Genomic DNA, 22023 nt, shown 5'->3' with positions numbered 1-22023 from the left:
GAGAGAGAAGTTTAGAGTGAGTTTGAGAGATAACTTTTTTGTGAAGTTTTGTTGTATTCATCTGTACTCTATCTTTGTTGATAGTGAAATCTCCGATACCGACCCCACCAGTGGACGTAGGCTCATTTTGAGTCGAACCACTTAAATCTTTGTGTTCTTTCTCTATGATTGTCATCAATTTCTTTTGTTTATTTCCGCTACTATACTTCGAGTTAGTCTTAGATATACAGTTATTCTCAACACCTGTTCTAGGAAACAGCTTGATAGTTGTGTTTATACATTTTCCCATACTCTGCTTGGGTGCCTATAAATTTCAGAAATTTCAATACGTAAATTACGTATGAAGTGGTGGATGCTTTAAATTGCAGTAATTTTCTTTCTCAACCGTGTCTGTAGTAGAACACCACCCGCGTAAGACTCATCAGTGCAAATGCATTCTCCCCACATAACTCTTTTAGCATCCAATTCATGGAAAGTGAAATTACAGTTTGACTGATGAGTACTTCAAAAACAACAGAAAGCAAGATAAAGCCTGATATGCATATGGATAGGAACTTGGCCTCGCTGTTCTCCTGCAACGTTAAATTAAAAAAATATATAAATAACAAAGAAAATAATAAACTTTCCGAAAAGAATGCACATGAAAGCACTTACGGCCAGGAGGATGGCAAAAAGTGTAAATAAAATAGTATTGATAGCAGCAAAAAGACATGTACAAGAGAATAAAATATATAGTATTTGATTCCAAATTTATAAAATCAAAGTCAATTAAAAAGGTAAAAATAAATTACATGATTTGGTATTTAATCATATTTTCTATCATTTTATATTTATAATGATTAAAATATAATGATTAAATTGTTTTACATATAGACATTTATTAACGATATTAATTTTATTTTAGGAAACTACTATAAACATCGATTTCGACATCAACTCAAATACAGAGGAAGAAAATCATAAAACTCAAGCCACATCCAAGAGGAGAAAAATTCAGAAAAAATAGTAGATTGATATATTAATATTTTAAAATATAATTTTTATAAGTGTAAAATATAAATATACAATCGTGTCTCATACTAATTGTATCTATTTTACATTGTTTTAAATTGAACAATCATATATATATATATATATATATATATATATTACATTTTTAAGATTTTAATTGAGCCTGAAATATTTATTGGTAAAGTGAACTCTTTTATATATGCATGCTCCATTCTATATATATATTTGATATACATTTTTTTTAATAGTTGTGGTAGTGATTATGTATAATTAACTATATAGAGTTATAAAATTCAGCATAAATAATGGTCCACGCATTGCGCGGGTTATAGGCTCATATATATTATGAATGAATTCAAAGTTTTTCTTTTTTTAATGCACTTATTAATTATATTAGTTTTAGACATTGTTGTTTGGGTTGTCATGAAATTAATTGCTTTTATTCATTGAACTGGTGTCAGATTCGATTGGTATAATTGATTTTTATTTTTTAGTATCCAACCTAAAACTTAAAACTATATGTACTAATTTTGGTTAATATGATAATTGTTTTAGACAAGTAATATTACACAAAACATGCATGCTTTTGTACAATAATTTGAACATTAAGTGTGATTGGGAATTTATTTGGCTCTTGAGTTTTCAGATTTTCTCACACAGCTAATTGGTTTTCATGAAGTCTTAGTACTAATAGAATCAAAACATGTATCAAAGTCACATATTAGACTCGCTAGTTCATGAGCTAAACATGTGTATCAAATTGCCACCTAGTATATATAGAACATCAGATATTTAAAAAAATCATTTTTTAAAAAACACATAATAAATTGATGGAAATATATAGATTTTATTATTTATATTATATTTTTCATACTCTCATTGAATGAGTGGGTCCAACATATGGAATAGTTAATTAAGAATAATTATATATACAAGTCCTAAATGTATAAGTCTCATGCAGACTTTTTATAACAAAATGAATCCTATCATTTTTCACACTTTGATCCTATATATGGATCACAGAAATTTGGTTTATTTGAAGGAAACCCCTTCTAAAACAATCAGTTTTGGAACACAATTTTATCATTATTCAACAATGGGATGCAACCCTTCTAGCGTTTCAAAAGAAATCAATTGCTATATATGTTCAAATATTGCTGAAAAAACAACATTTTCAAAGTATCCTAACTATCATGGAGGGATAGGTGGTTGCAAAACTTGAACACGATCCATCGAAATCTGTCACGGGTGCTTAAGCAAGGCCTTGAAGTGGTGGAGGTCTGTGGTGGAGGTCTGCTGTTAAGGGAAGCTTCAATGACATTAATGGTTGAAGGAGAAGAAGAAGAATAAGGGAGTTAATGAAACGATTCTTTTTTGTAGATAAGGGAAGTGTGTGTTTTATATGTTGTATCATGCATTTTGAAGTTGGGTTTTTGCTTTAATGATACGGTTCGTTTAGGTTGTAATAAAGTGTGTGTTGCGTTTTACTTTTGGTTGAGTGTGTTATGGGAGAAATTGTAGTATTTTGTGGCTTTATAAGCAGAAGGAGGGAACGTTGAAAGTAGTTGATGATTCTTGGAAGTTTTGCTCTAGGAGGTTGAGAATTCCTAAAAAATTCTCTACAAGATTTATGAATGAAATCTTGTTCAATGTCATTTTAGGAATTGTTGTTTTCTTGTGATTAGTTGTGTGGGTTCTTGCAATTTTGGAAGTGAAAGCTTACAAGTGGTATCAGCAATGATCGATCCTACAATGGTAGAAGGTACGAGAGGTGCTTTGAAGGGTAAAAAAGATGGGTCACAAAAGCCGCAAGAAATGGTTCAAAGGCAACTGGAGAATCATCAACAGGCGATTACTGGCATGTAAGAAAGGTTAGATCAACTTACTGATATGCTAAGTTCTGTAGTTAAATCTACACATGTTAACTCTCATCGAGATGTGTCTCATGAACCCAGGGGGATGGATCATGATGATTGAAGTGTTGTTCATAGGGGTTTGCGTTTGGAATTTCCACACTTTGGTGGTAGTGACCCTGCTAGGTGGATCTTTAAAGCCACCCAGTACTTTGACTATCGTCAAACACCTTTTCATCAGAAACTGTTGGTGGCTTCATATCACAAGGAAGGGGAGGCATTGATATGGTATCAAGATGTCTTAGATTCTGGTCAGTTTAACTCATGGAGTCTTTGGTTATGGCATTACAAGTCAGGTTTGGGCCATCAGCATATGATGACCAAATGGAGGCACTAACAAAGTTAAAACAAACTTCTTCCGTTACTTTGTATAAAGCACAATTTGAAGCTTTGTCAAATAGGTTGAAAGTCTTATTTTAGGATTTGAGGGGCATAAACTTAGTTGCTTCTTCAGTGGTTTAAAAGATGAGATCAGACCGCCAGTTAAGATGTTCAATCCAATTAATCTTGAATGTGATATGAACCCGCGGAAACGGAATCCCTTAAACCCACAATCAATTTGAAAACTCTCCAAGAAAGCCAAAATCAAGTCAATGGATGGAGAACCTAGACTCGATGAGAACTCGTTTCAAGAACCTAGATTATATTAAAATCTAGACCCGTTGAAGAACCCGTCTCAAGAACCTAGATTATGAAGGAGGAACGCCACAAAGGTTGTGGTCTACCTTTGATAAGTTCAAAAGTTCAATTAAGAACAAGAGGAGTAAAACTCAACTCACAATGAATAAATTCATCAAATTTCATAAACTCATTAACATGAGGCAACAAAGTGTATTTAAACTAAAACCATAGCAAAATAATGCCCCATCTTCCAAAAATACCCCTGAGTGAACAGTGTCGCGGCTACTGTATGGTGCTACAGTAACACGGCTACAGTAACCCTAACCCTAGTTCAATAAAATAATAACATTCCCAACATACCCTTGCATAGACCCCCTTAAGTGTTTTCCATAATAAACTCAATTATTCTAAACTAATAAAATAAGTTCTTTAAATGAATTAAATAAGTTGTAAGCCTTCAAGTGCCCAAAACCTTTAAGTCATGTTGTTGCCCTTTCCATTGCTTATCAAATGAATCAAAGCTGAATATTCATCATTTAAGCCCTTGAACTTGTATTTGCCCCACCTTGGTTCTCATCATTCCCCCTCTCCTCAAAAGGATTCGACCTTGAATCTCCACCTGGATCAAAGGAAAAAATATTAGTAACATTATCATTTATTTGATATGCATTATCATTAATTTGTTCAAGAATTTGAAAAAAACCATCCAAGCTTCTCCTGTCATCAATAGGTAAAGGCATTAAATCTAAAGGAGTAAATAGATTAAGTTTATAAATAATCTCAAATGGTGAAAATTTAGTATTAGCATGAACACTCCAATTATACGTAAACTCAATAAATGGCAAACAATACTCCCACAAATGTTCATGAAACACAACTAAAGTCTTCATCTCTCCAAAATGACCACTCCAATTATATGCAAACTCAATGAAAGGTAAATGACATTCCTGCAAACATTCATGCAACAATTCAATGAATGGCATATGATTCTCCCACAAATATTCGTGAAACACACCTAAAGCTTTCGTTACACCAAAATGACCACTCCAGTTATATGCAAACTCAATGACCGGCAAGCAATAATCCCACAAACGTTCATGCAACACGTTAATGAATGACAAATGATACTTTCACAAACGTTCATGCAACAAGTCAATGAATGTCAAATGATACTCCCACAAACGTTCATGTAACACATCTAAAATCTTCTTTACACCAAAATGATTCATCAAACCAAATCTATGCACAAACAACTCACGCATAAGACTAGTAGGCTCACAAAGTTTATTCTCTTTAAACAGATACCAATCTAGTCTGTAAAACTGACCAAATGATGCATTCTCACGTACTCCATACACACTAGCCAAGCCATCATCATTACATACAATTTCTTATTATATTCAAGTCTCAATAACTTTGCATCTAAAATGATAACAAAGACATACCTTCTTGCTAAAGCATCAACCACAAAATTTTCCTTACCTTGTGTGTACTTGACTACATGAGGAAAGATCTCAATACAGCCCTCCCACTTAGCATGCATTCTAGTTTAACAACTTACCTTGTCCATTCAAGTGTGTCAATGACTCATGTTCTTCAAAGAAAGATCGAGTAGGAATTGTTATACCTGGCACAAAATTAATGTAGTGCTCTATCTCCCTAATAGGTGGGAATCCACTAAACACAACGCTAGGAAACACGAACTCATATCTCTGCAACAAAGAGACAACAATACTAAGCAAAGATACATTAAGTTCGTTAGTATTAAGACTCGCCTTAGCATAAAAACTCACTTTTCTCTTTGTTTTTCTCTCACTTCCTTCACTCTCTCTTTTCTTTCCACTATCTTTTTCTTTTCCACTCCCTTTTTCCCTTTCACACTCTTTTTTCTTTTCACTCACTTTTTTTCTTTCACTCTCTTTTTCTTCATCTTTTTTTGTACTCTCGACCTCACAATTGTTTTTCAACTCATTCTCTTTTTTTCTAGAGGTCTCAGTCTCACCCTTTTCTTTTTTCTCTCTCATTTTTCTCTCTTTCTCCATTTCGGTCTGTGATACCCCCATATGATATGGATAAGGTTAGGTGGTGTATGGGATCCCACATTGCTTGGGTAGGAGAAGTTCTTGCTCTTTATAAGGTTCTAATGAGGCTCTAATTGTATCATTGACTAGTCCTTTTGGAGTATAGGCCATGTGGTTTGGATCTTCTATTGGGACGTTACAAATGGTATCAGAGCCAGGTTGAAAGATTCTGTAGACTTTTCAAAATAGAGAGAAATTTTTTTTTTTTAAAAAAAAAAATGTTTGGAAAATAGAGAATGAAGGAAAGAAATGTCTAGGCCAAGGTCTCCCAAGGCAAGTTCTGCTATGCAGTAAGTATGTTATAAATTTTCTTTAGTAGTTGAATGCATCTTGATTGACATTGTTAAAACATGCATGTTAGAATGGCACCTCGTGGAAGAAGACCACGCGTACCCCCCTCTGAGAACAATACTGTACAAGATGATAATTCAGAAGTACTCGCTGCTGCAGCGACACGTTTCTTTCAAAGAATGGTCAATGGTGATATGGTGGTAGGTAGAACCACACAAGTAGGATGCACATTAGAACAGTTCTCCCACCAGCACCCACCTACTTTCGATGGCAGATTGAATTCCTTAGATGCGGAAAGCTGGATTGAACGTATGGAGCAGATTTTCGAAGTGCTCTACTGCACGGATGATCAGAAGGTGAAATATGCCACGTACCATTTGACTGACATGGCAAACAAATGGTGGAAGTCGACTCGGGCTTTGGTTCAGTTGGAATTAGGGGAAGCAGTCCCCATTTCTTGGGAGCATTTCAAGAGAATCTTTTTGGATCACTTTTTCCCACGAACTCTTCAGGAGTCGAGAGCTCGCCAGTTTATGGATCTTACGCAAGGATCAATGACGGTAGCACAGTATGCTACGACATTCATGGAGCTTTCCCATTTTGCTAGTTACTTAATTCCATATGAGGAAAAGCTTTTATATTTAAGTTTAGTAGTAGCACACTGGTTCCTCGAAAATTCTAAAATGTCTTTATTGGGGAGCGGGGTTCAGTCAAGCCGCAAACAAACCGAGAGAAAGAGGGGGACGACGACGGTCGTGGGCTTACCAGGATGGAGTGGGTGCCTCAGGGTTGTGCTAGTCGGCGAGTTCTGTGGCTGAGGGTGGCCGAGCTGTGGCTTACGGTCGAAGAGCTCAGTGCTCTGTTTTTGAGGGCTAAAACAGGGGAGGATGGCAACGGGTTTATGGCTTTTTCGAGGGCGGGCCGTGCAGTGGTTCTGCTAGCTGGGCTACGAGGTGGCCAGAGGGAGGAGCTGAGACGTGGTTTGCTTGGCTTCGGCAAGGTGGTGCCGCGGTTTCCCGGTGGCGTGCAGTGGTTCTGTGCGTCGAGGAAGAACGTGGACCAACACGGCAGTGAAGTTATTTTCTGGGATTTACGGTGGAGGGAGAGGTGGTCTGCTGGACTATATGAGGGAAAGTGGTGGAGGTTGTGCTCCTAGTCGTGTTGCGATTTTGAGGGGAGGAGGTTTGAGAAAGGTGCTCTGTGTGCGTGAGTGTCTCTAGACGTGGGCGGCAGCGGCTATCTCCTTCATGCAGAGGAGGGCCTAACCTATTTATAAACCTAGCCAAATGAGAGCCAAGAGAAAAACCCTAGGATGAGAAACGTGAATGTGGAGGAAAACGGATGAAGCCCGTGCATGCGTAGAAATCTAGCACCGAGAGGAGTCTACGTGATGGAGGGCTATTGCGGCAACCATCAAAGTTCTCGTATGTGTATAAAAAAAAAACATGGTGGAAAACCCTAGAGAAAAAAAATAAAGGAAGAGACGTGCATGTGAGTGGATTGTTTGAAATTCAAAGAAGAAGAAAAAAATCCGGCAAGAGGAGTTGTATTAAGAAGAGGATTCAAGGGCTTGGACGGAAAAATAATAACAATAATAATAATAATAATAATAATAATATTGATAGAGCCTTAATAAAATTATTCAAATTTTATCCCTAAAAAAATATAGGGTCGGGTCGTTACAATCTCCCCTCCATATAAAAATTCCATCCTCGGAATTTGCTAGAACTCAACAACCAACGTACTAATTCTCCACATTCTTTTGTTGTCTTTATTCAAAATCCTTGGTCATTTAATCGAACTTATTATTCCCTGACTTTTAATCCTTTGATATTTGTTCTTACACCTCGCTAATTCTCCAAAATTGTAAGCCTCGATAATGAATATGATTTCAAGCCTAAAAATAATAATTCCGCGAAAAGTATTTAAAAAGAAAATTCTCCACATGCAATAATAATCTCAAATAAATCATAACCTGAGATTCTTCAAAGTTCAGATCCTAACTCCTATAATTCATGCTAAGATTGAATTTCGTTACCTATAGCACCTATAACATTTCCAGTAGTCATCATGAATACCACAACTTACATAGCTAATACTCCAATCAATAACCAATATTTCTAATTGAGGAAAATAGTTACCTGTGTTCTCATTGGCGGGCACATCGGTGTCACGCAACTGTACCAAGGAGAAAACTCGAGCTGGTGCCATATTCTTCTGTCCATCTCTTGTAGCTTGAGTAGTAGCTATGTTCTTCCCAGGACAGTCTCGAAGATGGTGTCCTTCCTTCCCACACTTGAAACATGCTCCGGTTCCCAACAAACATTTCCCTGCATGCCTCTTACTACACTTTCCACATAGGGGGAGCCCGGGGGGCGGAATCGGAATCTATTTAGATTCGTTAACCCTAACTCACGGGGGTCAACAGTGGGTAACAGCCTATGATAAGTGAAAGATAAGTTAATGTTCATGCTCATGTTATTTATGCATGTATTTATGAATATGCACGCTTTTTCAAGACACCTTATGTTTATTATGTTTACTGTATGATGTGTTGCTTATTGAGTATTCGACTCATTTTAGTTTGTTTTCATGTTTTTAAACCCCCCAGGGGATGACATTTATGAAGATGAGACTGCAGGACAGGACTTGACTTCTGGAGGCAAGGCTGAGGCCTAGACAGATTTTGCTATGACTATTTCTATGGTTTAAAGTTTAAATAAATTATTTTGATAAGCACATAAGACTTCTGTATTCTTAATACATGCTTCCGCAGACTTTATTTTGGATTTTCAATATTTATTGAAATTTTTTATTTTATGGAATTCTTTCGTATCTGGCGCGTTGTTAAAAAAAGGAAAAGCTTTTATATTTAAGTTTAGTAGTAGCACACTGGTTCCTCGAAAATTCTAAAATGTCTTTATTGGGGAGCGGGGTGTTACAATTGGTATCAGAGCCAGGTTGAAAGATTCTGTAGACTTTTCAAAATAGAGAGAGAAATTTTTTTTTTTTTTTTTAAATGTTTGGAAAATAGAGAATGAAGGAAAGAAATGTCTAGGCCAAGGTCTCCCAAGGCAAGTTCTGCTCTGCAGTAAGTATGTTATAAATTTTCTTTTAGTAGTTGAATGCATCTTGATTGACATTGTTAAAACATGCATGTTAGAATGGCACCTCGTGGAAGAAGACCACGCGTACCCCCCTCTGAGAACAATATCGTACAATATGATAATTCAGAAGTACTCGCTGCTGCAGCGACACGTTTCTTTCAAAGAATGGTCAATGGTGATATGGTGGTAGGTAGAACCACACAAGTAGGATGCACATTAGAACAGTTCTCCCACCAGCACCCACCTACTTTCGATGGCAGATTGAATTCCTTAGATGCGGAAAGCTGGATTGAACGTATGTAGCAGATTTTCGAAGTGCTCTACTGCACGGATGATCAGAAGGTGAAATATGCCACGTACCATTTGACTGACATGGCAAACAAATGGTGGAAGTCGACTCGGGCTTTGGTTCAGTTGGAATTAGGGGAAGCAGTCCCCATTTCTTGGGAGCATTTCAAAAGAATCTTTTTGGATCACTTTTTCCCACGAACTCTTCAGGAGTCGAGAGCTCGCCAGTTTATGGATCTTACGCAAGGATCAATGACGGTAGCACAGTATGCTACGACATTCATGGAGCTTTCCCGTTTTGCTAGTTACTTAATTCCAGATGAGGAAAAGCTTTTATATTTAAGTTTAGTAGTAGCACACTGGTTCCTCAAAAATTCTAAAATGTCTTTATTGGGGAGCGGGGTTCAGTCAAGCCGCAAACAAACCGAGCGAAAGAGGGGGACGACGACGGTCGTGGGCTTACCGGGATGGAGTGGGTGCCTCAGGGTTGTGCTAGTCGGCGAGTTCTGTGGCTGAGGGTGGCCGAGCTGTGGAATTTAACATCTCTATCAGAAATAATACTACTACGTACACCATGGAGTTGCACTATCTCCCGAAAAAACAAGTCAACTATGTTTCTACATGAAATGCACCTTCCACAAATACGATTAACATCTCTCTTCACCTTAGGCCAAAAGAAATGTTCATACAAAATGTCTAAAGTTTTCTCGACACCAAACTGTCCCATTAATCCCCCACCATGTGCCTCACGCACCAATAACTCACGCATAGAACAACTTGGCACACAAAGTTTGCTTTCTTTAAAGAAATAACCATCATGCTTGTAAAACTTACCAAATGCCGCCTTATCACATGCGACATACACATTAGAAAAATCAGCGTCATCGGCATACATGTCTTTCACATATTCAAACACAAGCATTTTAGCACTCATAGAAGTAAGAAGTACATACCTTCGGGATAGAGCATCAGCAACAATGTTCTCCTTACCTTGCTTGTAACGGATGACATAGGGAAATGTCTCAATGTATTCCATCCATCTAGCATGCCTTTTATTCAACTTACTTTGACCCTTGAGATGCTTCAATGATTCATGACCGGTGTGGATCACAAATTCCCTAGGCCACAAGTAGTGCTGCCAAGTCTCTAATGCACGAACAAGAGCATAAAGTTCTTTGTCATAAGAAGGGTACTTCAGGGACGCCCCACTTAGCTTTTCACCAAAGAACGCTATGGGCCGCCTATCCTACATCAAAATAGCTCTAATCCCTATTCCTGAGGCATCACATTCAATCTCAAAAGTTTTATTAAAATCAGATAATGCTAACACAGGTGCAGAGCACAACCTTTCTTTAATAGTGGCAAAATCATTCTCTTGATTAGCCCCCCAATGAAACCCAACATTCTTTTTAATTACCTCAGTGAGTGGTGCAGCAACGGTGCTAAAGTCTTTAACAAACGCCGATAAAAGCTAGCTAAGCCATGAAAGCTTCTTACCTCAGTGATGCTTTTTGGCGTTGGCCACTCCTTGATGGCCTTAACTTTCTCTTCATCCACCTCAATACCTTTTGTACTAACAACATAACCAAGAAAAATAACTTTTTTCATACAAAAGGTACATTTCTTGAAATTAGTATACAACTTTTCACATCTTAACACGTCAAACACATATCTCAAATGCTCAATATGTTCATTTAAGTCCTTGTTATACACTAAGATATCATCAAAGTACACAACCACAAACTTGTCTATGAATGCACGTAGGATATGGTTCATTAATCTCATGAAAGTACTGGGTGCATTTGTAAATCCAAATGGCATAATCAACCATTCATAAAGCCCATACTTAGTCTTAAAATCAATTTTCCATTCATCACCCTCTTTCATTCTAATTTGATGGTACCCACTTTTAAGATCAATTTTACTGAAAATACATGAGTCATGCAATTCATCAAGCATAGCATCCAATCTAGGAATGGGATGGCGAGACTTTACCATGATATTGTTGACCGCCCTGCAATCAACGCGCATCCTCCACGTCCCATCCTTCTTTGGCACTAGTAGCACTGGTACTGTACAAGGGCCAAATCCTCAACTTGCCTCTAAAGCTCCTTTGTCTCCTCTGGATTACTCATATAGGCTGGTCGGTTTGGAATGGCAGCCTCGGGCACAAAATGAATCTGGGGCTTAATGCCTCTAATGGGTGGCAACTCATTTGGCATCTCCTCTGGGAATATATCCTCAAACTCCTGCAACAAAGAAACAGTCAAACTAGGAAGAGACTGGTTAGTTTCATCAAGAGTAATATAAGACTCTTTATAGACAAGAAAAATCATAGAGCGATCTGCGAAGAAAGCCCTCTTAACCTCACTCTCTCTTGCATAGAAACTCATTTTAACCTTTCCTTTTCTCTCGACAAACTCTCTTTCTTTTTTCTCTCGTGGCTCCACTCTTTTTTCTTTACTCTCAGCCACCTCTCTACTTTCTTTTTTCACTCTTTCTTTTATGCTCATTTCCACTCTTTCTTTTTTGATCACTCTCATTTTTACTCTTTCTCTTTTGATCACTCTCATTTTCACTCTTTATTTTTTGCGCAACCTCACTTTTCAATTTCAATTGGTCCTCATAGACCTGGCTTGGAGTTAAAGGAGCAAGCTTAATTGTTTTGCCCTCCTTTTCAAAGCTGTACATGTTCTTGAACCCATCATGTGTCACTCTCCTATCATACTGCCACAACCTCTCCAACAAAATAGGCACAACATCACAAAGCACCTCATCCTGATACTTGCCAATAGAAAAAGTAACTAACACTTGTTTATCCACCCTAACCTCTCCACAATCATTCAATCACTGCAATTTGTATGGTCTAGAGTGTTTTAAGGTTGGTAAATTCAATTTCTCAACCAAAGTAATGCTAGCCACATTAGTCCAACTCCCCCATCAATGATCATACTACATACCTTATTGTTGACATGGCATCTAGTATGGAAAATGTTCTCTCTCTGTTCCTCTGCATCATCCACCTTAATGTGTGCATTGAGAGCACGCCTGGCAATAAGAGACTCACTTGTCACAGGGTATACCACTCCATCATCATCACTAGTATCAACCAACTCGGGCACCTCATCACTATCATCCTCACTCTTAGTCATCACCTCCCCATTGTCACGCATAATCATCACCCTCCTATTTGGACATTGAGAAACAATATGCCCTGAACCCAAATACTTAAAACATTTAATATCTCTATCCCGTGAAGGTTGGGATTTTACTTTAGGTTTGTTGCTAGTTCCCTCATCTTTTCCCTTAGGTGGTTCGGTCTTTCTCTTTACTTCAGCTGGATCATTCCTATCCAATTTCGATTTGCAAGTAGTGCTAGAAACCGAAGTGTACCTTGCTGTCCCTTTTCTCTTTAACTGCCTCTCCACCTTCATAGCCATGTGCACCATGTCCTCTATCTCCACATAATACTGCAATTCAATTATATTGGCTATGTCCCTATTCAAACCACTCAAAAATCTAGCCATGGTGGCGTCTCGGTCCTCCTCTACATTAGCCCGAATCATCGCCACCTCCATCTCCTTATGGTAATCCTCCACACTCCTAGACGCCTGTGTAACATGTTGTAATTTATGGTAAAGGTCTCTGTAGTAATGGCTAGGAACAAATCTCCGCCTCATGAGAGCTTTCAACTCTCCCCATGTCTCTATAGGCCTCTCATAATTCCTCATCCTATTGGTCACTAATTGATCCCACCAAATAATAGCATAATCAGTTAACTTAATTACCGCTAACTTCACTTTCTTTTCCTCAGAGTAATTATGGCAATCAAACACTAACTCTATTTTTTTCTCCCACTCTAGATAAACCTCAGGGTCAGTTCTACCTTGGAAAGATGGTATTTTCATTTTGATGCTACCAAGGTCTCTATCTACACCATCTCGACCCCTTAGACTCCCCTCAAATCCTCTTTCATGCCTAACTCTTCTATTTCCACCCGACCCAACTTCAGATGCTAAGTCCTCTTCATCCTCACCATCTCCTTCATTCTCATACTCATTTTCAACTCTATGCTCAAGTCGCCTCGTATCCCTCCCACCATGTAGATTTCTAATCACTGCTTCTTGATGATCCAACCTATCCCTCACTTCACCCAACACAAAGTTCAACCGCTCAAACTATTGTTGCATGGCTTGCAACACAAAGGATGAGTTATCTGCTCTCCCCCTTGGTGATGCGCTACTCCGATGAGACATTAACAGGTGCTACACAAAAGAATGTTAGGGGCAAAAAAAAAGTAAACCTCACACACTCCCTTACGTGTTTACACTCGAATAATGACACTCAACTCATGTTTCACTCTTAATTGGCTTTTTTCTGATAATAGTCTCACACTCTCTTGCCTTTTACCTCAAGAGTTTTCCCACTCAAGTTCTTTAAGAACTAATTGACTCAATCAAGACAAAGCAACCTTGTTTTATCCCAACTAGTAATTAGGTCCAAGAAACAAGAACAAGAGAAATATGGAAGGAATGAAAAAAAAAAAAAAAAGGCACGCGAATCAAGAAAATTAATTATACGAATGAAACAGTAACTATAAGACAAGATACCAACTAGAATAATGTATACACCCACTTTGATGATAAGGCTCAAGAAAAAATCTCGAAATGTTTTTTTTTTTGGACGATTTTTTTTTTTCTTTTCCTTTCTTTTCTCTTCTTTTATTTTCTTTTCACCAACTGATTTGATCACAATCAAGAATAAGCAGTTGAGAAAACCCTAACAATAACTCAAAAACCCTAGGGCAAGTGATATACAGCAGCCCCTAGAACAAGAGATTTAAGCCAACACAAACCCTAGAACAATGAATTTCAGTAACCCTAACAATAGTGAAGAAATCCGCCCGCCACCACTATTTTTTTTTTTTTTTTGTAATCAATCCTAGAACAATGAAGCCCTAGACTTAAATATGCAAGAAATAAAAGATAGAATCAGACCTGATTGGAAACCTTGCTCTGAATACCAAATGATATGAACTTGTGGGAATGAAATCCCTTGAACCCACAATCAATTTGAAAACTCCCCAAGAAAGCCAAAATCAAGTTAACGGATGGAGAACCAAGACTCGATGAGAACTTGTTCCAAGAACCTAGATTATATTAAAATCTAGACCTGTTTAAGAACCCGTCTTAAGAACCTAGATTACAAAGGAGGAATGCCACAAAGGTTGTGATTTACCTTTGATAAGTTTAAGAGTTCAATCAAGAACAATAGGAGAAAACTCAACTCACAACTAAAATTCAATTTTGTCTAACCCTTCAAATGAGGCTACAAAGAGTTTTTAAACCAAAACCTAATCAAAACCCTAGCCAAAATAAAACCACTTTTACCCAAAATGACCCTTGATGAATAGTACTAGCTACAGTATGCGCGGCTACAGTAACGCTACAGTAAATTAATGAAACCCTAGTTCCTAAAATAATAACTTTCCAAATAAGCCCCTGGCCAAAAGATAAGGCCTTCCCAAAAAACGTAGTTCATAAGAGGTAAGACATGTGGGCTAAGCATCTTCAAGTCTACTTATTCTAAACTAATAAAATAAATTATTTAACCAAATTGGAAGCCTCCAATAACAATAGGCCATATCTCTAAGTCATGTCTTCCACAGCTTGAATCAAATGGATCAAAACTGGTTCTCCTTCTTTCAAACCCATCTTGAGTGTTGGGCTCTTGCTGGCTTCATCCCAAGTGGATTGCACTAATCCTTGCATTGCTTCCTTGAACTTCTTGGCCCTTGATCTTGTAATTGGCCCATCTGGAACTTGCAAAGGATCTCTAAGAGTAGGCCCACCTTGGTTCCCTTCATCTTGGGGCTGCATTTGGGTTGGCAAAAATCCAAGAGGAGTATGTTTTATCCTCGAGGAGATCTTGGAATCAGAATGTCACTTTTGGTGACAAATTGCCTACTGATAACGTAGTAGATGCAACTAGTAAGGTGCAAAGAAATACTGCTCTAGTTAGGAAGGTCACTTCTTTTCAGATGGATGAGAAAAGGAAGAAAGGACTATGTTACCACTGTGATGAAAAGTCGAACCCTAGTCATGTGTGCAAAAATTCAACGGTGTACTTGTTACAAATGGATAATAGTGCTGAAGATGAGGTGTTACAGAATGTTGTGGGAGAATTGGTACCAAAAGCTAAAGGAGTTGATGAAGGGAGGTCTAAAGAGCTCAAGGTCTCAATTCATGCTATTCTGGATGTACTAACAGTAATGCTATGAAACTGTCGGGTTAGATTAGCTCATTCTCTGTTGAGATTTTGGTGGATTCAGGAAGTACTCATAACTTCTTGGATCCATTGGTGCTAGAGGCAACAAATTTGAAGGTAGTTAATGATGTGGGACTCCAAGTGAAGGTGGCAAATGGTGCTTAGATCCTTAGTCAAGGCAGGTGTGAGGAAATTATCAAAATTCAAGGGACTAAGTTTTTGGTTCCTTTCCATGTACTGACTCTTGGAGGGTGTGACATTGTGTTGGGTGTTTAGTGGCTCAAGACATTGGGTCCCATTCATTGGGATTTCACTAATATGACAATGCACTTTGTGGTAAATGGCAAGAAGCTTTCTTTACAAGGTTTAATTGTTGAGTCAACTGCAATACAACCTGGTTTGAGTTTGTTGAAGTCTTCTTTTGTGAGAAAACAAGGTTGGTTGTTGCGAATGATGGCTATAGAAACAAGTGGGGTCAGTGATCCATTACAGAAAGAAGTGGACGAGTTGTTTGGCCAGTTTAAGTCTGTCTTTGAGGAACCAGTGGGTTTACCACCACCTAGAGCATTTGACCATCAGATTGTGTTGAAGGATGGTGCTCAGCCAGTTTCAGTGAGGCCTTATCATTATCCTCACTATCAGAAGTCTACGATTGAGAAGATAGTGCAGGACCTACTAAGTAATGGGATTATAAGACCTAGCCAAAGCCCATTTTCTTCACCGGTGTTGTTGGTAAATAAAGCTGATGGTAGTTGAAGAATGTTCATTAACTATCAAGCCCTTAATAATGAAACAATCTAGGACAAGTTCCATATTCCTGTCATTGATGAACTCCTTAATGAGCTTTATGGTGCCATGATTTTTTCTAAACTTGACCATAGGTCAGGTTATCATCAGATAAGGGTGAGAAAAATGGATATTTCTAAAGCTGCATTTAGAACAGATGAGGGCCACTATGAGTTCTTAGTAATGTCATTTGGGCTTACCAATGCACTTGCCACATTTCAAGGCAAAATGAATCATGTTTTTAAGCCTTTTCTTAGTAAGTTCGTGTTGGTATTCTTTAATATTTTTCTCAGCATCTTACACATTAAGAGCAGTTTTGACTATAGTAGCATAGTTTGTTTGCAAAGAGATCCAAGTGCATATTTGCTGTAACTAAAGTTGATTACTTAGGCCGCATGATTTATGGGGATTTAGTATAGGCTGATCCAACCAAGATTTCGTCAATGTTTGACTGGCTAGTTCCAAAAGTAGTTAAGGCATTGCGGTGGTTTTCTGGCCTTACTGTCTATTATCGAAAGTTTATTAGGAACTATGGTTCCACCGCTTCACCACTGACTGAGTTATTGAAAAACATGCCTTTTCCGGTATGAGGAAGTTGAATAAGCTTTTAAAAAATTGAAGGTTGTTGTATCTCAGCCTCCTGTGTTGAGGCAGCTAGATTTTTCAAAAGAGCTCACTATAGAGTGTGATGCAACAAAAGTTGGATTGCGTGCTGTCTTGATGCAAGAAGGCTAACCAATTGCCTTCTTCAGCAATACTTTAAAAGGCAAGGCATTATTGCTATCCACGTATGAGAAGGAATTTTCGGCCTTAGTTTGAGCAATGGGGAGATGTAGACGATACCTGCTTGGTAAAGCTTTTAAGATCAAAATTGACTAGTAGGCCATGAAGCATTTATTGGAGCAAAAGGCATCAACTGAGGCTCTGCATAAATGGATTTCGAAACTTATGGGGTATGACTTCAAAATTGAGTATAAGAGGGGTAGGGACAACAAGGTAGCAGATGCTCTTTCAAGAAAAATGAAAGAAGAGTCAGCTACACTAGCTCTCATATCTTTTCCTACACCTGTTTGGTTGGATGAGCTTAAGAAAAGTTATGCTCTTTCTGATGATATCAGCAGTATTGTCACTGCATTGCAACAAGGGGGTCAAACTCCTATAGAGTATTCTCTTCAACAAGATTTTTTGTTAAGAAAGGGTAAGCTGGTTATAGTACCCTCATCCCTATTCCAATAGAAAGTTTTGCAGTATATTCATCATAGCCCAGAGATAGGTCATGTAGGATACCACAAAACCCTACAGAGGGCTAGACTTGTTTTCTATTGGCCTGGTATGAGGAGGGACATCAGGAGGTTAGTCAGGGAGTGTCAAATATGTCAAATGAATAAGTATGAAATAGTGCTTTCAGCAAAACAACTCCAACCTTTGCCTATTCCTCAGACTCCTTTAGCTCAGCCTATCACCCTCAATCTGACGGCCAAGCTGAAGCCTTGAATAAATGTGTAGAAGGCTATATGAGATCATATATTGGGACCAAACCCAAAAATTGGAGTGCTTGGTTACCAATGGTATAGTGGTGCTACAACACCACTATGCACTCATCTATTGGTATGTCTCCATTTCAAGCACTTTATGATATCATTCCCCCTAAGTTTCTGACATATGTTCTAGGCACCACTGCTAATGTTGCAGTACGATCACGTGACGAGGTGTTATCTCTTTTGAAAGAGAATTTGCAGAAGGCCCAAAGTAGAATGAAAATATATGCTAACAGGAGAAGAACTGGAAGGGTTTTGAAGTTGGTGATTGGGTTTTCTTTAAACTACAGCCCTATAGATAGAATTATGTGGTAATGAGGCAAAATATGAAGTTGGCTCCTATATATTATGGACCTTTTCAGGTTCTTAAGAGGATTGGTAAGGTGGCCTATAGATTAGACTTACCTTCCTCATCTAAAATACATCACGTTTTTCATGTATCTTGCTTGAAAAAGAAGCTTGGAGATCAAATTTCCCCACTGCCTACTCTACCTCCAGTGGACCGTGATGGAAATGTGCAACCTAAACCTGAGCTCATACTTGAGAGAAGAATGAGGAAAGTGGCAAATAATGCTTCAACTAAAGTATTGATTAGATGAGTTGGAGCACCAATTGAAGATAGTTCTTGGGAGTTGTTATGGAAGCTCAGGGCTCTTTATCTCCATTTGGTAGGAAGAGTTTTGTAATTTTTTCACGAGTGCCTTGTGGGCAAGGCCTTGAAGTGGTGGAGATTGTCATGGGTGCCTAAGCAAGGCCTTAAGGTGGTGGAGGTATGTGGTGGAGGTCTGCTGTTAAGGGAAGCTTCAACGACATTAACAGTCGAATTGGTGGAGGTATGTGAGAAGTCCTCGAAAATTCTATACAAGATTTATCAATGGAATCTTGTTCAGGATCATTATGTGAATTGGTGTTTTTATGTGATTAGTTGTGTGGATTCTTGCTTGTTCTTTCAGTTCTGGAAGTGAAAGCTTACCTAATCAACTAGCGATCACCAAGAATGGTCACTCAAAAGTTGCAAACAATTTTTCTGCCACTGATGATCAAAAGTTGTTGCAATCGTGCTAATTTCATGAACAATATGACCGATTTCATTAACAGTATGAACAGCTATCTGAGACGAGTTGTCCACTTTTTGTGACAATTACCTATGATCAAATATAAATTTTTTTTTCCAAGTCCAAGACTCATCAAAAATTATAATATAATAGATTACGGCTAAGATATAAACTATTTGCATCCCTAGTTTAGTTGCGGCAAAATGTACTATAAATTGGGAGTAAATAGAATTGTGTAGATCATCCCTATCGCGAAACCCCTGCTTCCCCAACATTTCGAACTTATTCTTCTAAAAATCGAAGATCTTACCATTTTATGATTCTCAATCTGTCATAGTTTTGCAACTTTTATTTCTCAATAACCTCACGACATTGTTCCCATTTTATTTTATTTTTTATTTTTATCTTGAATAGTATGATAAATGGCTAGTTTAGAAACACAAGGATTCTCATATATTCTGAGATAGAACATGCTAAGTTGCCCTCCAAGTTACCTCATCAAGGTGCCCCTAGTTCATTTTAATGGTTTTTTAAATGTAGAAAAAAGTTATCACTAGTGAATTTATGTGTATGTTTCTTTTAACATTTTAAAAAAAAAAATCCTCTTTAGGCAGGTTTGTCCTACAAAGGCAGTTTATCATACACTAATAAATGGATGACACTTCAGCATTGCACAAAGATGAAGTCTAAATCTGGTTGCACCATAACAAGGGCATTTTGGTCATTTATTGAAATCCCATTTCAGCAGAAAACCTCACTCTTGACAAAAGCCCAGGACAGAAAATACTTGCCCTCGCCGCACCCCACCATAGCCTTCAACCAATGCCACACGCCACACGTCAGTGGAGGAGATTCAAAGTATACCGGTGCATCCCTTCCGTCGCACCCCTTTCAATTTTCCATTGCACACGATAGCTCAAACCAGTAGAGATTTCACCCCGCTTGCAGCTGATTTGCCACAGCCCATTCCTCCTTCCAGTTGCCACCATACGCAGCATTGCCTATCCATCAAAGACAGTATGTTAGCAAATGGCTAGTTCTATGGTAAGAAATGAAACTCCAACCAACCCCCTTCACTTTGCCTTTTAATTTTTCTCTATGCAGTACCGAAAAATGTATGTTTTGTTCAAGCCATACTCAAACTCATGTTATTTTATTTCTTTACTTGAAGTTTTGTTAGTCCAATCCTATATGAATTATCGTGATGAGATTTTAGAACATAATATCATCATTGGTTCAATAACTTCATGTCTGGAACTTGTAATGTTATCTTGGTGTTATGTGGAACTTAATGGTTTTGAAACATATTGTTCTGGTTGATTTCCCATTGGAAATCCTTATAAATAATAATGATGAACCTCTATGGTATATGTTTATGCAAATAATTCACTCTTTACATTAAAATTGTTTTTTTTATAAGTCTCTGTTTTATTTTTTCTTGGAAGTGAAAGGTCTTCCTCTGATGTTGGGTTCAAAACCGTATAGTTAAATTAAGTTTTTGGGTTCAATCTCTGTTGAGTTGCAGATTGTTGTGGATGTATCTTTAGGTTTTGGGTCATGCATTTAGTGGAAAAAACAAAAATGATCATATGTGGACGTATCTATGTTTTTTGTGGATGTATCTATGTTTTCTTTTTTTAATTGATTGCATTGTTTTATTGATTGCATTTTTTTATTGATTGCATTGTTTTATGTTGGGATGAAGGATCGTATGTAGAGTTCGGATAATGATGAAGTCGAGATACTAACGAATGTGAGAGATGGATTGAACGTGGGAGATGGTGTGAATATGGAAGATCGTGTAGATCAAGTGAATTTGGAAGATGGAGTGAATATGGGAGATGGAGATGGTGATGGAGATGGAGTGAATGTGGAAGATGGAGATGGAGTCAACATGAATTTCACTTCCAGTAGTGGACTTTTTGAACCGTTTGTTGGGAAGGAATTTGATGAGCTTGAATACGCCCAAGCATTTTACAAGGCATATGTAAGACGAATAGGTTTTGCAATGAGGACCAACCATACAAAATTATCAAAAGAGGACAAAAAATTAATTGGAGTAGTTTATGTTTGTACAAGAGAATGATTTTGGTGTGAAAGTCTCAAACAAAAAGAACGAAAAATTCCTGAACCTGCTGAAACAAAGATTGGGTATAAAGCAACGATGTGTATAAAAAAGGATGGTGAAAGGTGGATAGTGTGCAAGTTCGTGCGTGAACACAATCATGAGCTACTCACACCAAGAAGTACTAGCTTGCTCCGTGGACATAGAGGAATGACACATGTCCAAAAAAAACTCTTTCTCACTTTGAATGAGTCTGGTGTACCGACAAGGAAGATAATATCAGTGTTGAGCAAAAGATCAGGTGGTGATTTTAACATTGGCTGTATTGGTAAGGACGTCGAAAATTATTTGGAAAATAAAAGAAGAAAATTGTTTGAAGAGGGAGATGCACAATGGTTGTATGCCTACTTTCTTGACATTACTCTTCAACCGGGTTATTCTATTCCTTCCATAATGGTATAGAACAATAGTCTCATTGGACGACAATGTAAAGAACTTGGATTTGTGTACTCCATGCAGGTTGGATGAGAATGGGTGTATGGGAAGTTATTTTTGGGCAGCTGCAAGATCAAGGTCTGCATATCAATATTTTGAAATGTTGTCACATTTGGTGCGACATACCTCACAAATATTTATAAGATGCCATTTGTTCCGTTTTCAGGAGTTAATCATCATCACCAAACCATAATGTTTGGTTGTGCATTGTTAGTCAATGAAACAGTTGAATCCTATATGTGGTTACTGAGAACCTGGCAAGAAGCAATACTTGGGTGTGCCCCTTCAACCATTATTACTGATGATGACAAAGTCATGGCCAATGTCATTGCAGAGGTACTCCCAAATACAACTCACCGGTTGTGCTTGTGGCATATTTTATAGAAATTTTTTAAATATTTGGCACATGTCTATAACGATTTTCTAGACTTTGGAAAAGAGTTTCGTCATTGTATGCATGAGACAATAACGACTAATGAGTTCAAGGAGGAATGGAGTTCAATAC

At 37.8% G+C, this 22023-nt stretch overlaps 1 protein-coding gene across 1 annotated transcript; it reads left to right on the top strand.

Moving 5' to 3' along the window:
• The first annotated feature begins 5988 nt into the window (after positions 1-5988).
• Positions 5989-15744, top strand: LOC108988431. The gene is made up of 3 exons (XM_035689128.1): positions 5989-6477; positions 15158-15547; positions 15607-15744. Exons 1-3 carry the CDS (start codon positions 5989-5991, stop codon positions 15742-15744), a joined length of 1017 nt encoding a protein of 338 aa, XP_035545021.1.
• Positions 15745-22023: the final 6279 nt, after the last annotated feature.

The sequence above is a fragment of the Juglans regia genome, chromosome 4 (genome assembly GCF_001411555.2).
Source record: "Juglans regia cultivar Chandler chromosome 4, Walnut 2.0, whole genome shotgun sequence".
Taxonomy (NCBI): domain Eukaryota; kingdom Viridiplantae; phylum Streptophyta; class Magnoliopsida; order Fagales; family Juglandaceae; genus Juglans; species Juglans regia.
The sequence above is the reverse complement of the archived record's forward strand: the minus strand, read 5'-3'. Positions and strand labels throughout refer to the sequence as shown.